General features: G+C 36.4%; 1 protein-coding gene across 1 annotated transcript in view; it reads right to left on the bottom strand.

The window, feature by feature from the left end:
- Nucleotides 1-21,220, bottom strand: part of LOC141561885 (aldehyde oxidase 2-like) — a 76,195-nt gene that overhangs the window by 40,013 nt on the left and 14,962 nt on the right. Inside the window, exons 7-17 of the mRNA XM_074301970.1 lie at nucleotides 20,254-20,434; nucleotides 18,370-18,462; nucleotides 14,775-14,944; nucleotides 14,248-14,362; nucleotides 11,538-11,660; nucleotides 9,543-9,639; nucleotides 8,177-8,301; nucleotides 7,429-7,562; nucleotides 5,144-5,231; nucleotides 2,660-2,746; nucleotides 1,790-1,981 (exon numbers count right to left, since the gene is read on the bottom strand). Of these exons, the coding sequence (XP_074158071.1) occupies nucleotides 1,790-1,981; nucleotides 2,660-2,746; nucleotides 5,144-5,231; nucleotides 7,429-7,562; nucleotides 8,177-8,301; nucleotides 9,543-9,639; nucleotides 11,538-11,660; nucleotides 14,248-14,362; nucleotides 14,775-14,944; nucleotides 18,370-18,462; nucleotides 20,254-20,434 (1,405 nt within the window). The remainder of the gene's footprint in view (nucleotides 1-1,789; nucleotides 1,982-2,659; nucleotides 2,747-5,143; nucleotides 5,232-7,428; nucleotides 7,563-8,176; nucleotides 8,302-9,542; nucleotides 9,640-11,537; nucleotides 11,661-14,247; nucleotides 14,363-14,774; nucleotides 14,945-18,369; nucleotides 18,463-20,253; nucleotides 20,435-21,220) is intronic.

The raw sequence follows: 21,220 nt of genomic DNA on the forward strand, positions 1-21,220 counted from the left end.
TTATTTTCATTTCCCCTTCCCTTTCCCTCTACCCCTCCCTTTCTCTTTCCTTCTCTCTATTTCTCCTTCTTTCTCTCTCCCTTTCTTCCACCCCCTTTCTCTCTATCTCTTGCTGTCTCATTCTTTCTCTGTATTTCTCCTTGCCTCTGTTTTGATCTTGGCAACAGACTGGATATCTGTGCTTTGGGCACATTCACTCTGGCACTCAGTACTGCTTACTCCTTCTATGTGGCTTTGGACTCCTGAGTTCTGTTCCTCCTCCAGTTTTTGGAACCAGCACAAGGTGTATGTTACAAGCATCCTTGCCTTAACAGCCTGAGGATGGATCAGATCAGCTTTCTGTCCTAAACAGGCTTAGGCACTGGCCAGCACTCCCAGATTCTGTACCCACTCGTTTTTTTGATGAGACTGGGCTTTCTCTGACTCCTTTATTTCTTCTGGCTCCATAATAAAATCTTTTAAAACATGGAAATATATCACAAGAGATTTCAGTTCTAGGGACTTTAATCAGAGACCTCCTTGAAGGTGGGCTGGTTCCTCATGGGAAATGTACTGTTTCAATCAGATGGGCTTTGATTATATTATTATATTTTACTCAAAGTCCTCCTCTACAGTGTGACTTCAAATTTTACAGAAATGTTACAAATGAGGTAGTAGTAAGAGATGTATTTGGTAATGGAAGGGGTAGCATTTCATGATTGGGTAGGTGGGGGACACACATGCAGAGAGAGGAGAGAGAAGAGAAAGAGACAGAGACAGGGACAGAGACAGAGAAAGAGAGAAAGAGAGAGAGAGAGAGACAGAAAGAGAAAGAAACAGAGAGAGAGGGAGAGGGAGAGAGGAGAGAGAGAGAGAGAGAGAGAGAGAGAGAGAGAGAGAGAGAGAGAGAGACAGACAGACAGACAGACAGAGAGAAGAGAGACAGAGAGAGACAGAGAGAGAAGAGCAAAAATGTGAGAAATTATTGAATTTATTATGAAGATCTCAAATGTTTAGTGCAATTTTATACCATTTGTTTCAAAAGATAATTTGGCCTATATGGTTATTTTGCTTATGTCTATTTTCAGTGGTTCTCCACCCTTTTACCAATAATACAGTAAAGATGTATTAGTTGCTGTCAAACTTCAGTGGTTTTGAAAAACCCCATTTAAGTATCTTCTCTGCTTACTGAGAACTTTCTTTTCCTTTTAGTTCAGGTGCCACTTCCTCCTTGAAAACTTTCCTGATTTCTACCCCATTTCCTATCACCCAATGGCTGACTGGGATTTTTCCTTTCTTAAATCCCTCATCCCACTCGAATTGATCTCTCCTCTGCATTTCATCACTTTCTAAAGTGTACAATAGTTATATAGATAGAGGAGTAGTCAGTGAATGGAGAAGTGACCTTGGAATGAGAGCAAGAGGAGTTCAAGTCCTCTTCCAGACAGACGAAGGATGATCTTTGATCTTGTGACACTATGCAAGCCACATAATCTTTTTGTGTCCCAGACAACCTTGTTAGACTGTATGTTGCAGAAAAGTTACTGATCTGCTTTGGGAGAAGGTTTTTTTCACCTAGAGTTCCCTACACAGATGAAATGAAAGCTCTGGATTAAAACTGAATAAAACTGGGAGGACTTAGATATGTGGAGCCTCCAACACTGAGAACCTACTTCATAAGGATCTTGTGAAGAAACAATTTTGTGACCCATAGAACTATAAGAAATTGTGTGTGTATGTGTGTGTGTGTGTTTGTGTGTGTGTGTGTACACTGATGCCATTCTTCTGTTAGTCACTATTTGGTTATTACCTTTTCTGGTGATAAGCCACATTTGGCTGCCACTGCTGTGATACAAGACTCCATTAACAATCCCCCCTGGGGGAAACCAAATCCACGAAAAGCTGTATTGGATGGCAAGTTGGTTTTGCAGGGTTGGCCCCAGAATCGGAGATTATTAATTTTATAAGCATTTTCCAGTTTTAATAGAAGATATTCTATCACCTAAAATAAAAGTGATGTTAAAGATTATTAGTAAAAACATTTTTTCTTTAAGATTAATCAGAGACTTGAATTTCTTAGCCCTTTGATTTCAGCTTAAAATGTGTGATTTAATTTGCTAGACTGAAGGGCCTGCTTAAGAAGGATTGATTTTTGCAACTACAACCAATGTAGAATTTTTACATTCTACTTTGTAATCAATGAAGTTGCTCTTTTTTTTTTCAGCTAGATAACATTTATTTATTTATTTATTTATTGACAGGTTTTTAAATTAATTTTGTAATTATTAATTTTTTGACAGTATATATGCATGAGTAAATTTTTTAAAATAACATTATCCCTTGTATTCATTTTTCCAAATTTTCCCCCTCCCTCCCTCTACTCCCTCCCCTAGATGACAGGCAATCCCATATATTTTACATGTATTACAGTATAACCTAGATACAATATATGTGTGTAAATCCAATTTTCTTGTTGCATGTTAAGTATTAGATTCCGAAGGTATAAGTAACCTGGGTAGATAGACAATAGTGCTAACAATTTACATTCACTTCCCAGTGTTCCTTCTCTGGGTGTAGTTGTTTCTGTTCATCATTGATCAGCTGGAAGTGAGTTGGATCTTCTTTATGTTGAAGATATCCACTAATGAAGTTGCTCTTTAAAAAAAATTTTTTTACTTACCATTTCAGAGTCATCCAGAGTATATCCTCCATTGATATAACACTTAACATCCATAGCCTTGATCCTCCCATTGTTCATGAATCCTACCTATAATAAAATGATAAGCATTTTTCAGATTCATTCTGTAATTTATATCAAAGACCTAAGCTCCAGGACAGCCTTTCTTTGGGGGATATTAACCAAAGACAAAATATACTTCTTGGGATGTGGGTATCTGTATAATAATGAGGTATTAGCTTGTGCTAATAGCCTGTTTTTTGGTTGTTAATTGACAGAGACTCCCTAGATGCATAGAACCATATTATTACATGTCAAAGTTGGAGGGGATTTCCTAATCCAATTCCTTCATTATATAGATGAAGAAATAAGGGAAGGGAAGTAACTTGGTTAAGGTATTTTAACTAGTTAATGGTATAGCTAGAATTAGAACACATGTTTTCTCACTCTCAGTCTTGTGTTTTTCTCATTTTTTACATCAACTTTGGGTGGTTCTTTTTCTTTTAGTATATCTTTCTTCTTATGGAGCAGTCAATGTTACATTTATACCCTTCCCAATATGTTACCTCAATGGTCAAGATGGTTTTATATCTAAATGTGTGTACCTCTTATTTTTTTTTAAATTCATTTTGATGAAGAATCACTAATGTCTTTAAGCTTATACTTTTAATAATAATACTTTACAATCATTTAAAATTTTTTATTATTAAACAATTTTAAATCCTTCAAAGATTTCAAAAAGTGTCTTAATTGAACAGCATAAAATGATAGAATCTCTGATTTGGAAGGGACCTTTGATATCATCCATTTCAAGTCCTTCAATAATATCCCTTTCTCCAACATCCCTGAGAAATTGCTGAAATTTTTATGTACTTGAAATCCATTCCACCTCCCACTCTGTTAACTGTTGAATTTCTATTCATCTTTTAAAATTTAACTGAAATGTTGCCCCCCTTCTCTGATACTGTTGCACCTCTGTCTTTTGCCCATATCACTTTTTTTCCACCTCTTCTCTATTTTTTTCCTCATTTATATCCAAGGTTTATGAAGTGAAGAAGAGGGGCCAAGATAAGAGAGACACTATACCATGTAAAATGGTGTATTATAGTTATCTACATTTGTGTCCCATATGAGAGTGGGTACTCTGTGTTACCTAAACTTTGTCTTTCATTCAGTACCTAACAGGGTGTTCTGGGCAAAGCAGGAACTCACTACCTTAGGAGAATTATGAGGAAATTGCTTCAAATTATCATAGTCATCTGCTGTGGCAAAGTAGAAAACCCTTGAAATAGACTATAGATTATATTCATTATGCATTTTTAAAAGTCCATGATTTTTTGAACTCTTTTATGGCCCAAGATTGTGATTCATGTCCATGGTGGTGAACCTTAATGTTTGGAAATTGTCTTTGGATACTGCCATGTGATCAGGTTATGGACTTAACTTTTTAGTACCCATTATTCAACAAGAAGTGATCAGTAAAAATTTGGAATGATGGATCACATAATTTTTCTTTTGCCATTTTTTTATTTATAGCAACAGCTGGTTTCCTCTATCTTCAGAGATATACATAATCTTATTCTTCAACTAATTTCCATATTTCATTATATCTGGCCTATATATAGATATCTTACATATACTTGCCATCTTTTTACATATTCATATTCTATTATTCATAAATTTTGCATATTATACATATGCATATATATTCATTTACATTGCATATTATACATATCTGTATCCTAGTAATATGTGTGTCTAGTTGGTTGAACAAAGAGAGGAAGATATTTATCCCACCTATAAATCTAGGGATTATTATTTTCATTTATTTATTTATTTTTGCAGAAGCATTCAGGATTAAGTGACTTGCCCAGGGTCACACAGCTAGGAAACGTTAAGTGTCAGAGACCAGATTATTTGAACTCAGGTCCTCCTGACTTCAGAGCTGATGCTCTATCCACTGCACCACCTAGCTGCCCCTGGGGATTATTATTGCATGTCTCAGACACAGATCTAGCATACTGACATATTTATTACCATGGGGCATGTAGCACAGGATTGGGGGGCCCTTGGAGAATGACCAATCATCACTGCAATAAATGCTTTGGACAAGTTCATGCTGCCCTCATGAAGCCTTCATCTTCCCCTGAGACTAGGCAAAAAAAGGAGAGTGGGCACTCAATCTTAGCCCTTTGGCTTAATAGATTATAACCCTACTTGGATGATCTTGCTATACACTACAGAGCCAAGAAGCCTAGAGCCCAGTGGTGGCTAGAAGGATGAAATGTCTTCAAACCCTATGGGTCCTTTCTTGCTATTAATCACATGACATCTATGTAAAGTTTCTTAGAAACAATTTTCTCTTCCATTCATTGAAAGAACTTTGCCAACTGAATCAATGCAATGCCAAAAGAGTAGGAAATTGTAACTCCAAATGTACATAGAAAAATGAGATATGCTAATATCAGATTCCCCTCCAATACTTACTTTATATTTTGCAAAAAGTGGATGCCTTCCCCCTTTCGTTAACATATCCACTTTTCTATCTAAAACAAGCCGAATAGGATGATCAGTTCTAAAAGAAACAAAATATTTATGAGTCAAATTTTTTTAATGCCTAGATTCTAATGGATTTTTTTGTTTGTTTAGCTTGACTCCAAAGTAAGCTAAGGTCGCACATTATTGGATTTGCTCTGTTTAGACTTAAACCATTGATGCTTTTGGCTCTTTCCAATAGTTTATCACTTCTATGCATATCGCTCCTCATTCTAGATTTCTAGCCCTAAATTTTCCTCCAGATGTTCCTTTGAAATTTCTACTTGTCTTCCAATCATCCCTGGGGATGTTTTACTACAACTTAGTGACTTAACATTCCTTGTCCTAATTTTTGTTGGTGCTACCATTTTCCCAAGACTTAGTCTCAGAACTTCAGAGTCATCTTTGCTTCAAAGAATTATAGATTGAGAGCTGGGTTGAGTCTTAGATTGATTTGTTTTATTGTCTTATTTTGCAGATGGAATAATTTAAGCATACGGAGGGGAATCACAGAGTTGTGTGTCATTTTTGTTGTTGTTCAGCCATTTTGATTGTGTCTGGTTCTTTGTGACCTTATTTGGGGTTTTCATGGCAAAGATCCTGGAGTGGTTTGCCATTTCCTTCTCTAGTGGCTACTTGCCCAGGGTCACACAGCTAATAAAATGTGTGAAGGCAGATTTGAACTCAGGAAGATGAGTCTTCCCAACCCTAGGCTTGGTGCTCTTTGTCTATGGCACTATCTAACTGCACTTGTGCATTAAAGGATCAGAACTAAAAGGCATCTCAGAAACTTACTAATCCAACCTTCTTATCTTACAGTTGGGAAACTGAGGATCAAGAATCACATATGTGGGGCAGCTAGGTGGCACAGTAGATAGAGTACCAGCCCTGAAGTCAGGAGGACCTGAGTTCAAATCTGGTCTCAGACACTTAACACTTCCTGGCTGTGTGACCCTGGGCAAGTCATTTAACCCCAATTGCCTCAGCAAAATAATAATTAAAAAAAGAATCACATAGAACATTTACCCAGGATTACACTGATAGTGTCAAAAGTAGATATGAACTCAATTCCTCTGATTCAATCCAGTGCTCTCTCTGTACCTTTATGAACCTTTCCTTTCCTTATCAGTAAAATGAGAAGGTTGAACAAGATGATGGCTGCTTCTGCTTCTCACATTCTATGGCTCTCTGCATTTCCTGCTTTTCTCCCTCTTTCCCCCATACCCATCAGAGAGAAACCTCAGGAGTGACTCTCTTATGAATGCCAGTGTATGGATGTGGGCATGTGGGACAGGCACAGAATCAAAAAAACTGAAAAGATGATTCTGAGAGGTGGAAAACGTTCATGAAACACCTAGGGAAGAAAAACAAGTTAATTTTTTTTTTTTTTTTTTTTTTTGAGGCTGGGGTTAAGTGACTTGCCCAGGGTCACACAGCTAGGAAGTGTTAAGTGTCTGAGACCTGATTTGAACTCCAGTCCTCCTGAATTCAAGGCTGGTGCTCTATCCACTGCGCCACCTAGCTGCCCCCCGCCACCTAGCTGCCCCCAAAACAAGTTAAATATAATCCACTGTAAACTAGCCATAAATGTGGACAAGTTCACAGCAAGGGAGTACATTGGCAAATAATTCTGGGCAGATTTCTTAGTCTTAAAAGATATCTGTTTCCAGCGAAACAAAAAAAGGCCTTTTTCTTGTCTTCTCTCCCCTTTCCTTATTTGAGTACATGAGATGAGGAAGGAAAGGGCAGAAAAAATAGTTTCCTTCTTTCTATTTGACGGTTGCACAGAGACTGGGTTTATCCCCTCGATCTCCTCCCCTCTCCCCAGTTCAGTGGGGAGTTGCACTCTACAATTACTAACTACTTGACATTTGTATAATCACTTATTTTTTCTTTTCTTTTGCTGAGGCAATTGGGGTTAAGTGACTTGCCCACAGTCACACAGCTAGGAAGTGTTAAGTGTCTGAGGTCAAGATTTGAACTCAGTATTCCTAACTTCAGGGCTAGTGCTCTATCCACTGTACCAACTAGTTGCCCCAGTCACTTATTTTTTTCTTGAGCCTTATGCAATGACTTTTCCCTTCTGGTCCACACTACAAATTTGGAAGTAGAAAAAATTGCCATTGGATCAAAGGAGAGAAAGAGAACATGTCGTCCCCAAGGACATACAGTCAACTTTTCACCACGTCCAAAATCATTTCTCAAACACCAACTCATTTATCCCTTGTCCCACTTACTTGTTAGCAGCCACAGCAGTAATTGCACCATACACAGCTGGTTTGGAGACCTTTCCCCCAAAGCCTCCACCCACTCGTTTTACGTGGCATGTGATCCTGTTGATGGGGATGCTTAAAGTAGAGGACACTGTTTTCTGTAAAAGATAATAGATGATTTTGTAACAGTGGAATCTTAAACTACATTTTCTGAAACACAGCATGGGCTTAATGAATCTGCTGCCAGAGATCAGTAAAACAAACAAAACTATGCACTTACTACATCATTCTCCTCGAGGCTATTTCTGGTTCATCCACCCAGTTGTGGTGCCTCCCTCTAAAATAATTTTGTATTTTCATTGTGTATATTCTATTTTTACTTCTTTGTATACATTAAATAATATACTTAACTGTATTTTTCATATGGCCACTTAAATGCATGTCAAATTGAATTGTGGGACTCATTTATGGACATTCCATTCATCTCAGAGCATGAGTAACAAACAGTATTTTAAAAGAGGAACTAGTAATCATATTAGTTTAACAATTTAACATTAATGTCAGATTAGTTCATATAACATTATTGCAAGTGAACACATCTTAAAAAAAAGTAAAACCAGTAGATTCCCCTTTTGAAAATTGAGGTAAAGTTAGTATCCATGTAGTAGGAAATAAAGTTCCTGTAGATAAAATTTACATTGTTTGAAAGGCTTATAGCAAGGTGGTAGAATACGGAAGGGTGAAGAGAGACTGAGAAACAAGTTTCCCTCACCTGTACGAAGGATGGATCCTGAGATGATATGTAAATCTCCATCTCTTTGTCCTCAGTTTTTGGTATGACAAGCACTCTTTGTGTCTCCATGTAAAAATGTTCCTGTCCTCCAATATGCATCTCACCTGTTTAGTACCCAAACATAAGAAATCCTTAATGGGCAGCTACAGTATAGGGTATGACCAAATGGGGGTGACCGCTTCCTTCTAAAGGACCTGGGACGTTCATTATCAACTTATTTTTTTTATCAACTTATTTTTATTATTTTATTGATTATTTTTTTCAATGGATAATTCACTTTCTATTTATTTGTAGGTTCTCAGAACAGATGTAGCAGAAATTAATAATGAATATCTCTTGTAAAGTGGTCTTGGGAATGAATTGTGGGCATTTTGAGATATGCTTTGGACTTGGTGTCTCACTGATTTTACTCTGATATAACTACTGTCTAATGCCTGAAAGAAGGAATTTAAGTTTAGGAACTTCCAACCCTAAACTTTGGATTTTACTGCTAAAAAAGATCTGCATAAATTCTCTTCTCTCTGTTCATTCCAAGAAATAAATCCAATAACACCACTCCTGAAAAGAAGTTGGAAATTAAGATAAACAAGATAAATTTGGTAAGTTGTCTTAAGTTCAGAAGCCGGCAGATTATCTTGAGCTTTCATTCTGATTTTAGTATATGTTCCAATGGAGCAGAACAACCACTAGTTAGGACTAGGAAACACTAAAAAACACTAGGAAAAAAGAATATACATATGTATATATACATACATATATATATAAAAAACACATATGTATATGGCTTCATAGCTATACATCTATAAATCTATACCTCTATCTTTCTTGTATATACATACTATGGTTGTTTGTATGTTGCCTTCTCCAATAGAATGTGAATTCCTAGAGAGCAGAGGCAGTGTTTTTGCCATTCTTTATGTACACAGTGTAGCTCCTTCCTTACAAATCCTCCTTTTAAAGCACATTAAATGCTTAATAAATTCTTGGTCTTGCTAATGATGATTTAGGACTGGAAGGAACCTTAGAGGTCATTTTAGTCCAATCCTTTCATTTTAGAAAATGAGAAACCTGAGTTTTAGAAAAGGTGATTGACTTCCCAAGATTATATATGGCTATGAGAGACACAGGGCTTTCAGCCTAGCTGTTCTGCTTTTAAACCCAATTTTCTTTTCAGTTCCATTTCCAGGTCAGAAACTAATTTTTTTTTTTTCTGAAAGCAATGAGACCAAGAGTCCATCACTTCTTAGATGGATGCATGATCTCATCAGAGTATTCTCTATCTTTATACCATATATGTTCTAAAATGACTAAATTAGATATATTCTCATTAAACAGAGCGACTTACCCTCAATAATTTGATCAACATTTTCAAATGCCTCCTCCACATTTCCTTGTTCTAGTTTTTTTTCAGAGGACAGGTATGAATTGTGCTTTATTGCATCCTGAATAAAGAAAAAAAAAAGCAAACAATAAAATATATCTTACTTGGTCTTCCATTAGCATTTTCTTCTCAAGCAATTCACCAGCAACTTCCTGAAATACTCATTTTATTTTATTTTATTTTAGGGTTTTATTTTCACCTTTTATTTGCATCTTCAGTTTTCTCTGATTCTTCCACACTTAAGTTTTAAGTTTTTTTTTGTTTTTGTTTTTGTTTTTTTTGAAATGCTCATTTTAGAAAAGTTCTAAAAGGAGCTAGAATAATGAGAATCACTAGAACCACAAGCAGATGAAAGAGTACTTTTGCTTTAATGAAATATGTAAAGATATGATGGGAAAGTGGTACAATTGGAAAGTACGGAGTTTGTGTCTACTCTCTGGAGACGGAGGGAATCCTGCTACAGTCCATCACTCTCAAATCCTCTCTCTCTCCATTCACACTTACATCTCCCACTTGGTCTCTTGTCCTTAGAATACACCTGAGTGATACAAACTATTCAAATAGGTCAGCATGGAGGGATTCATTAAATTATGGCTTCAGGCAGATTAATAGTGGAAACACATGAACTTTTGCCCAATTGATCTTGTATGAAAACCAATGTCAAGGCTAGAATCTCCTCATAAACCTTGTCATTTTTTGGAATGCTGACCTTTCAATTTGTTCTTCCTTCCAAAATTGCTTTTATAATTATTTTTGTCTATTCTATTTTTACTTATGCGTATTAGTTGTCTTTTTAGTTAAGTTTTCATGATCTAATAAATTGGCCAGAGTAATGGGGGAAGAGGTGGAGATTCCTGTGGATGAAAGGTGGAGGTCAGATAGTTTTCTTAATGTCCAACAGAAACTGGGGTTTGTCAAGTAAAAGCGCTAGAAATAGCCTGGAAGAAAGGTTTAGAGGCGACCTAATCTCAGGACATGAGACTTATTTCCTTGGTACCACACCAGAGGGTCTTGATTATTGCAGATGGCAAGTAAGTAGGGCATGGAAGCAGGAGTAACAGTAGCAATGGCTATAGCACCTGGGGATCTCCAAAGAATGGGAGCTTTTGCCACCTCCTCCAGATATCAAGTCTCAAAGAGAGAGCTGCTTAATTTAGGTTTGTTACATTTATTCCTCTTATTGTCCCAAGCCTTCATCTGGCAAATTTGGAAAATATTCTTCATAGAGCTCAAGGTGACTTACTGAAGACCTCTCAGGTATTAATAACTGTTCGCATAAAGTCTTATCCTAGGGAAGGCCTCTTTTCATTTGAAATTCTGAGTACATTGTTAGTGACCCACATTGTAGAGATTCAGGTTTTTTAATACAAAGAAGAAAGGGAGAAAGGGTATAATTTTCCTCTTGAAGGTACTCTACTCTCATACATTATTAGTTCTACCTTCCATCATAATACTTCTTCTAACACCAGCATCAAGCTTATATTTTGATGCTCTTAAAAAAGGTTGGGTCCACATTTATCAGCTGTTGGTATTTGTGTGCAGTTTGAAGAGTTGTCATGTATTTTTGCACTATTCCAGAGAAAAGAAACAAGATGTGTGTGAGAGAGTTACACGAAGATAGATTTCAGCTTGATGGAAGACAGCTGTCCCAAAATGGAATAGCTTGCCTTGGGAAAGAGGGAATTCCTAGTGACTGGAGGTTTTCCAGTCAGGGGCTGGATTAGGAATTATTGGGGAATAATGGAGTGGGAATCCTGTAATTGAATTCGATAATTCGAGATCTGTTTTAACGGTGTTAACCTCTAAGTTCTCTTCTCAAAATGGTTCCACTTCTTGAGGGTACTAGTTTGAAATAATTGTTCCTTAAAATAAAAACTATGTCTTTATCAAAGAGAAAAGAAAGTTGTTCATCAGTAAAGTTGATTTGGAAAGAGTATTGGACTTGAAAATTTAGATTACCTCAATGGTGAAAATCACAGGTTCCTGATCCTGGTAAATGATCTTCACCTTTTCAACTGCCCGTTTTGCATAAACATCTGATTCAGCAACCACAGCACAGATAATCTGACCCACACAAAGCACCTGCAGGAGACCCAACATAATGACCAGGTAGAAAGCACTGGCTTATTTTAATTGCTGAACTCCATCTTTCTGGTTCCTTAGATGTGATTGTTTAAGTAATAACAATAATCTAAAATAATTAGAGGTTTATAGGATTATAGATTGAAAACTCAAAGTTACCTCAAAGGTCATCCACTCTAACTCCCCATTTTATAAAGGAGGAAGCTCCCTGGAAGATGGAAGGTTACCTCTCAAGGGCACCTAAGTAGTACTCAGTAGCTCCTGTAGGGACTTTAGGGAAAGGCTTTTTTTCATTTGAAATCCTGGATATATTTTTGGAGACCCATATCTGTGGCTCATAGAGTTTCAAGTGTTTCTTACAAAGGAATCTATAATAAATAAATCTATAATAAATAAAATAATAAATTAAGCAATGTTTGTAAAAATCCATCTATCATGCTGATGTATGTAGAATGAAGGTGTCAAAGGTACCCAAGGACACTGCAGAGCCAAATAAAAATGTAATTGGAAAATGTTTGATAAAATAAATTAAAATCCAATCAAACATAAATAACTTTAGTGATTTTTTTAAGTCAATATGTAGCTGCAGGTATTCTTGATATGGTTTAGCGGGCCTATTTCTTTTTGAATTAGGCAATTCAATGTAGACACTCATCGGCACAGACACATATGGCAAGAATATGTTGCAACTGCTTATTGGCCTTTCAGTGTTCCCTAGGTATCTAAAATTTATTCATTTTTGGGGGGTGTAGTAATCAGGATAAAGGCTAATAAGAATACACAGCTAATAAGTGTGACACCGGATTTGAACTCAGATCCTCCTGATTCCAGAATTGGTGCTTTATCTGCCATGCTACCTACCTGCCCCCAAACCATATTTTATAAAAGACATTTTTTTGGGAAAAGTTTAGAGAATCCTATATAGTCCTAGAAATCATTTTAGTGCCTAACATAAATAGGAGAGGGCCTACATTTTTGTGGATGGGGAAGTCCAGCAGAAACAATCTACCTTCTTTCTGGCCTTGCCTCGTGGAATAATTTGCATTGCAGTTCAGTGATGAAGAAAACATTCCCTGCACTTGTCAGAGATGTTGGCTTTTTTTGTTTTGTTTTGTTTTTCTGAGGCAATTGGGGTTAAGTGACTTGCCCAGGGTCACACAGCTAGGAAGTGTTAAGTGTCTGAGGCCATATTTGAACTCAGATCTTCTTGACTTCAGGGCTGGTGCTCTAGACACTGTACCATCTAGCAGCCCTTAGGAAACTTTTTTAAAATTAATTTTTTTTCAATGTTCAAAACCCCATTTTCTCTTTACCATCTCCCTCTCCTTGAAAAAAAAAAAAAAGAAAAACAAAACCCTTATACCACAAACATGGTCACTATGGTCATGTCCAAAAAGTATCTCATTCTATACCCTGAACCCATCACCCCTCTATCACTAGAAGGATAGCTTGATTTATCACTGATGATAGGTACATTAAAATTTTTTTTTAATGAAAGAAGATATTAGTCAGAAAAGAGCAAGGGGTAGTCTTCACATAAAGGCATGAGAGAATGTGAAGGATCTAAGTAAGATGAAGTCGCAAACTTCTCATGTCTTCTGCTATTTACTCTTTTGGCTAATGTCTCCACTCAAAATAGCACTTTTAGATGTCTGGTACTGTGTATTTTCCATCTCATACAATCCCCTCTCCCACTTTCTTTAGGTTAAGTAAGCAGGTATAATTATTTCTGTTTTACAAATCACAATAATAGCCTGTCTTTATAAAGTTCTTTAAGTTTTTCAAAGACCTTTATATATATTCTTTCATTGGATCTCCACAACTAACATGTGAGGCAGGTAGTATTATCTCCATTTTACAGATGAGAAAACTGAACTTGACAGTGATTTGAGTGATTTGCCCAGGAGTATCGACAGTAAGAGTCTGAGGTTCCAACTCCAACTCTTCTTGACATCAAGTACAGCATTCTATCCCCTTTGCTACCCAGTTGCCTTATCAGAGAAAGGTGAAACAGAATCATGGAATCATAAGATCAGAGGTTGCAAAGATCATCTAATTCAGCTTTTCATTTAGCAGATGAGAAAACTGAGGCCCCAAATCTCATGGTAACATGTAATGGGAGACAAGATTTGAAAACAGATCTCCCAACTTCAGATTCTGTGTCCCTGAAACACTATGATTAGTAAGTGAAGGAATCAAGGCTAGAATCTTCTAACTCCTGGCTGGGCAAACATTTGATTCAGAGTCTACTGTGGTGAGGCTCTGAGGGAGATACACAGTTTTAGACGAGATTTGATCCATGCTTTCAGGGAATTTTTGGTTTGGGAGAGAAATAAGACAAACATAAATAAGGAGAATATGCAAAATTACATGATTGTCAGAAGAGAAAATTGTAAAGCAAAAAGTCAAGCCTTTCTTCTTTATTCTAAGAAAGGAGCTTTGAGTAGAGAAATAGAGGGGGAAACAGGAGACTGGGAAGGATGAAGACCCTGACTTTTCTCAAATCAGAGTTGGAACTTTGCACAGATGCTTGAGGGCAGACTAGAGTTACCTTATGCCCAAAGTTAGCCATGAAGATGTATAGTACCTCATCTACAGCAAGCAGTGTGTCATCATCAGTGCCATTGGTACCTGGAATGTCCTTAGCTGTTATCACATCAACCACACCTGGTAGTTCAAGAGCCTCAGATGCATCAATGGATCTTGGAAAGAAAACATTGGAAATGTTGGCGGTCCTAGTGACCACTGAAGTCCAAAGTGTTACTTTCAGGCATTACTCTAATCTATGGTTGCCCCAGATGGATGAGGATTTGAATTTGATGAGTGTAGAGAAAGGAAAGGAGAATATATCACCAGAAGACAGAAAACTTCGGCAATCTCTCCTACTGTATTATTCTCATTCTTGGAAACCCTCCTTTCACTCCTTGTATGGATCTTGTAGTGTAGGGGCCAATATAGAAGTTGAATTCCACTTTTGTGTCTTAGGTTCTTTATATCTATCCATCTCCTGGGCAATCTAGGGACTACAAGGGACAGTGGGCACTTTTCTGGGAGGTGAGGATGTATCTGAGTATGCTTTCAACTGGCTTACCAAAAAAACACGAGTTCACTTACATGATTTTTGCATGAGCCCTAGTGCTGGTTACTAAAGCGAGGAAAAGTTCTTTATCCACAACAGGCAGGTCATCACAAAATATAGCTTCCCCAGTCGCATGTTTGATTCCAGATTGGTGATGAATTGGGCGTCCAACTGGATCATGGGGAGGTTGGTTAGGGTCTACCCCCTGCAAAGGAAGATAAGAAGTTATGATTCAGTGAATGAAAACAACCAATGGATAAACAAGCATATATTTAGCATTTACCATTGTGCTAAGCACTGGACTGTACACAACAAAAAGCCCAAAACAGCCAATCTCACAAGAAGCTTACATTCTAATGGAGGAGACAACTTATGAACAAGTAGGTAAATATATGATACATACAGAGCAGAAAGAAGGTAACCTTTCAAAATAGAAGGCAGAAGGGAAGGCTCAAGTAATGAGGAGGGGGACCAGAAAAGGTCTCATGCACAAGAGGTGTTTGAGTTGAATCTTAATGGAAACCAGTGATGTCAAGAAGAGGTGACCGATTTGCCCTATATCATTAACTAGAAGAAATAGGGTGATCCAATATAAATACTAGTGAAACACTAATAAGAAATTCTCACATGACTCTCAAGTGTGAGACTTTAGTATATACTACAATACCTTAATGTAATTACTACCAACACAATGAAAATTTAAATAGAGTTTCAATGCCCTTTTCCTATTTATTTCACAGATCTTAAACTTTTCACTCATAACCCCTTTTTGTCTGAGAAATTTTTATGTGACTTTGGGTTTGTAGGTATATAAAATAGGCATACAAACCAAAAATTTACTTATAATTCACTGATTCATAATTTTTCAACTCCCTCAAATTCAATTATGTGGCCCCACGTGGAGTCAGGACCCATAGTTTAAGAAGCTTTGGTATAAGTAAGATCAACGGGATGAAACAGAGAAAGCTAGTCTTTGTCGCTCCTACATTGACCTTTCTGTGCCTTTTCCCCTTTCAATCTTATCTACTTGTTTCCTCTCCACCTTCTGCATCCAGTGTCCTCATATGTTCTTCCACATTTCTGCCCCCTATAAAAATCTGCTTAAAGGAAAGAATCTGATAAATTTATTCATGCTAAGTTATAAATGACTAAGTACTATTATTTCTTACTTTATAGAGCAAGAAACAGGCTCTGAGAGGTTAAGCTAAGAAAATCAATGCCTCATTCACAATTGAAGAAGTACTTTTTGAGAAGACAAGGTGATCTCAGGAGATCCTGATATCAAACTGTTCAGACATCAATATATTCTGGTCAGTCTTCATCTTAAACTTTTGCTTCTTAGTTTAAAAAAATTGATTCCCTTCAAAAAACCATGAATAAATAAGAGCTAGAGAGCTAAAAATTAAAAACTGAAAAGCAAGTGGCCTTCCAAGGAATAAATAATAAATAAATTGATAAATGGTCAAAAGATAGGAATAGGCAGTTTTCCAAGGAAGAAATCAAAACAACTTATAGTCATATAAAAATGCTCTAAATTATTATTGATTAGAGAAATGCAAATTAAAACAATCTTGGTATATCATTTTATACTTATCCAGCTGGCTAAAATGATTGAAGGGAAAAGCAAGAAATATTGGAGGGGATATAGAAAAATTAGAATACTAATTTGCTGTTGGTAGATCTATGAACTAATGCAACCATTTGAAGAGCCTTCTGGAATTGTGCCCAAAGAGTTATTAAGCTGCCTATGTGCTTTGACCCAGCAATACACCACTAGCTCTCTCTCCAAAGATGACTAAAGATAAAAAAAAAAGAACCCATGTGTTCTAAAATATTTATAGCTGCTCTCTTTGTGGTGGCAAAGAACTGGAAATTGCAGAGATGCCCATAAATTGGGGAATGGCTGAACAAGTGTGGTATATGATTGTGATAGAATACTACTGTGATAAAAGAAATGATGAGGTTGATGATCTTAGAAAAACATGGATAAATTTGCATAAATAATGAAAAGTGGAATGAACATAACCAAGAGAATGTTGTTTATAGCAACAGCAATATTGTTTTAAGAACAACTTTGAATAACAAAGATTATTATAAATACCCAAATAACTCACAAAGGACTTATGAAGGAAGACACTATCTGCATCTAGAGAAAGAACTGATAAGTAGATGTATATATAGTATATATACCTATTTATGGTAGAGTGGGGGGAGAAAGAAAATTTTAAAAAGAAAGTTATATGATAACTTTATTATATATTTTAAAAGATTATTAAGTTGTTCATGTGCAGTTTCATGTACAACTTTTTTACTGTTTTACTATGTTATAAAAATTCTTGTTTTATTTAAAAAACAATAAGAGAAAACTAATAATACATAATAAAATAAAAAATTTAAAGAGGAATAAGCATAATTTTTTCTAGCCTTTGATACAACACCTTAATCACCCTCTTTTCCTTGATATTCTCTTCTCTCTAGATTTTTGTGACACTATTCTTCTTTGGTTTTCCTTCTACCTGTCTGCATGCGTCTTTTTTTTTTTTTTTCTGGATTATCATCCATCGTACCAACTGTGGGTATCCCAAAGGGCTTTGTTTTAGGCTCTCCTCTCCAATATCTATTCTTTTCCTCTTGGTGAGCTCATCAATCCAATGGGTTCAATGATTCTCAGATTTATTTATTTAGTCCTAACCTCTTTCTTAACCTCCAGGCTTTCATTTCCAACTGCCTATTGGACTTCTCAAACTGGATGTCTCATAGACATCTTAAACTTAACATGTCCCAAATTAAACACATCTTTTTTTCAGAAGTCCTTCCTCTCTTTCCTGTCAAGGGTACCACCACTTTCTCAGTCACTTAGGCTTGAAATCTAGCTTGAAATCACTCCTCATTTCCAAGTCTTATTAATTCTACTTTTTAACTTCTCTAACATATGTCTCCTTCTCACTTCTGACACTGCTATACTCCTAGATTAGCTCCTTATCACTAGCCTTTCAGTTGGTCTCCTTGACTCAAGTCTCTTTCCAATCCAATCTATTCTTCACTTAGGTGCCAAAGTGATCTGTTAATAAAGTCTGACTATGTCTCTTCTCTACTCTTTAAATTCCAGTGGTCCCCTATCATATCTAGGATCAAATACAAAATCTGTTTTGAGTTGTAAGCTCTTCATAACTAGGTACCCTCCTATATTTTTCTCCTCTTCTCTTTCCACATATTCTCAGTGATCCAGCGACCCTGTCTGCTTTGCTTTTCCTTTAACAAAATACGTCATCTCCTGATTCCAGGTATTTTTATTGGGTGTACCCCATGCTAAAATTCTTTGCCTGTTCATCTCTGACTCCTGATCTCCCTGACTTCCTTCAAACCTGAGATAAAATCCCGTCCTTTCCTGATTTCCTTTAATGCTAGGGCTTTTTCTCTGTTGATTAGCTCTTATTAATCTTATATATATATATTTTATTTGTACATAGTTATTTGGGTGTTGTCTTCCCTATTAGATCAAGCAACCTTGAGAACAAAAGTTATCTTTTGTTTTTCTTCATATTTCTTGTATCTTGCATCATGTCTAGCCCATAAAAAGTATTTAACAAATGTTTTTTGACCAACCAATTGACTGACTAAACCACTGACTTGAAATTCTTGGACTCCTCTGGATACTGTGACAGGAAACTCTTCCAAAGCACTTAGGAACTTCTCTGAAATGTCAGGATATTGATGATTATTCTGAAAGATGATGAAAAGATAAGAATATTAATTATGTTAATCAAGATATACCATATTATATCTATGTTAATTATAAATTCTTGTAACATTTGCAGGTAGAACTTGAAGAGGAAATTGACAATGAAGGTTCTTTTAAATTCCACCATTCCCCCTGGGGTTGAGCCTGACTTCATATAGGACACATAGCAAAGGCATGGGAAGTGCTAAATAGCTGTGAGGGAAAAAAAGGAAGGGATCCAGGCAATACCCAACACAGGCAACTTTCATTTTGCCTTGATGTTCTCATATTCCTGGAATAACAGCCTTACAGATCTGACTTTCATACCTCTCCCTCTATCCCTCATCCCCATAGGAAAGTCATCCACCCAGCCTTGGGACTTCCCCTTGACTGTAAGCTATCTTGATTGGGGTGGATGAGTCCATTCAGTCCACTATATTTGGCTGGCTTCAGATCATGCTTCAGGTCCCATTTAACCGTCTTCCAGGACAGTACAACATCTTGCCATCTGTTTCAATGCTGTGCATGTATATACAACTTCCCTTCATCCCCATACTTTTCCAATTCTTGTTCCGGGAACAATACTTAAATCAATATTACCCTTTTTTTTTTTTTTTTCTGGAAAGGCCATGACAATTTAATGCCCTATGGCTCCATTCAATCTCTCTTGGAGTTCTATTCCAAGCTAAATTAATATAAAAGTCATTTAGTAAAATTGCAGGGAAACTCTACTGCCTTCTCATATTCACTTAAAGCTTTATCTGGCTCATCATACATACCTAACTTTGAATGATTACACTAACCCAGTGTTGCAAAGGACCCAGGATCTAGGAAGTCTCACTGTAAGAAACTAATTCCAAATTCAGCATTCTTTCCACTATACTATACTGCTTCCCAACATATAAGTTCCCCTTCTATAATGCTTCCTTCCTCCTCTTATCTTTCTGTCTTTTCTGTCTACATTATATTCTCCAAAGGTCAAGATTTCTCAGCCTTTCAAGATGACATTAAGAAAATCTTATATGCTTAGTGTATTGATGGGTTAATGGGAGAAAGCTAACTTCTAAGACCATTTGTTAAGAAGGAAGGAAGGAAGGAAGAAAGGAAGGAAGGAAGGAAGAAAGAAAGGAAGGAAGGAAGGAAGGAAGGAAGGAAGAAAGAAAGAAAGAAAGAAAGAAAGAAAGAAAAAGAAAGAAAGAAAGAAAGAAAGAAAGAAAAAAGAAAGGGATGGAGGAAAGAAAGAAAGAAAGAAAGAAAAAAGAAAGGGATGGAGGAAAGAAAGAAAGAAAGAAAGAAAGAAAGGAAGAAAGAAAGAAAGAAAAGAAAGGGAGGGAGGAAAGAAAGGAAGGAAGAAAGAAAAGAAAGGGAGGGAGGAAAGAAAGAAAGAAAAGAAAGGGAGGGAGGGAGGAAAGAAAGAAAGGAAAGAAAAGAAAGGGAGGGAGGAAAGAAAGAAAGAAAGAAAAGAAAGGGAGGGAGGAAAGAAAGAAAGAAAGAAAGAAAGAAAGAAAGAAAGAAAGAAAGAAAGAAAGAAAGAAAGAAAGAAAGAAAGAAAGAAAAGAAAGGGAGGGAGGAAAGAAAGAAAGAAAGAAAAAAAAAGGGAGGGAGAAAAGAAAGAGAAAGGGAGGAAGGAAGGAAAAAAGGAAGGAAAGAAGTTAATATTCTGAATTTTAGTTAGTATAGTGGACAGTGTTTCTAGAGGAAGGATGGTTGGGTCCTGATAAGAAGCATCATCTCAATTGATACATCTTGGAAGGTAATGGTAGGAAAGCCTGTAGGTATGTCAATATACTCACTGAGAGAGGGAGCGTTATTATTTTCTTTAATTCTTGTAATATTTCCAGATAGAACTTGAAGAGGAAACTGACTATAAGAGTTCTTTTAAATTCCACCATTCCTCCTGGGGTTGAGCCTGGGGGAGAGACTTCATCCAGGACCAACCTGTAAGCTTCATCCAGCATCAGTGCATTCCAGCGTCTGGTGGGAGGGGGAGGAAGGGGAAGAACAAACTAAGCTGCTGTTCCAAATGAAACATGTGCTATCAAAGGGCAGTATAATTTATTGCTTTAGATACAAATTATTTATTTAAAATTTTTAAAATAATTTAGAATCACAATTTTGTTAGAACTTTTTAAAAAGAGAATATTGTTTAGTCTACCCACCCTTTTCTGCTCTGAAAAATTAAGAGATACATGAATATATGATTAGAATTAATAGTATTGGAGAGAGAGAGAGAGAGAGAGAGAGAGAGAGAGAAATGGAGAAACAGTCAGAGAGAGAGAAACAGAAGGAAAGAGAAAGAGAGAAAAAAGAGAGAGAAATGAGAAAAAGGCAGAGAAAGAAACAGAAAGAGAAGCAGAGAGAGAGAGAGAGAGAGAGAGAGAGAGAGAGAGAGATTGGGTTTATAACTTCATTAGCATAGGATATTCCTTAATGAGGAAACTCCCTGTACCAATATAGGTCAGTCCCTTCTCTCAAACTTAAAGTTTTAGAAAGTTATTTTAGAAAGTTACCTATACAAAGCAATCCCAATATTCTGTCTTTGGACAGAAAATGCTTTCTACATCCAGAAAAAGAACTATGGAAATTGAATGTAAATCAACATGCTATATTCACTTCTTTTTTCTGTTTGGTTTTTTTTTCCTTCTTCCATGGTTTTTTGCTTTTGTTCTAATTTTTCTCTCCCAACATGATTCATAAAGCAATATGTATTAAAAATGAATAAATGAATTTTTAAAAAATGTTATCTAGAACACACATGTG

This window comes from Sminthopsis crassicaudata, chromosome 3 (assembly GCF_048593235.1).
Source record: "Sminthopsis crassicaudata isolate SCR6 chromosome 3, ASM4859323v1, whole genome shotgun sequence".
NCBI lineage: Eukaryota > Metazoa > Chordata > Mammalia > Dasyuromorphia > Dasyuridae > Sminthopsis > Sminthopsis crassicaudata.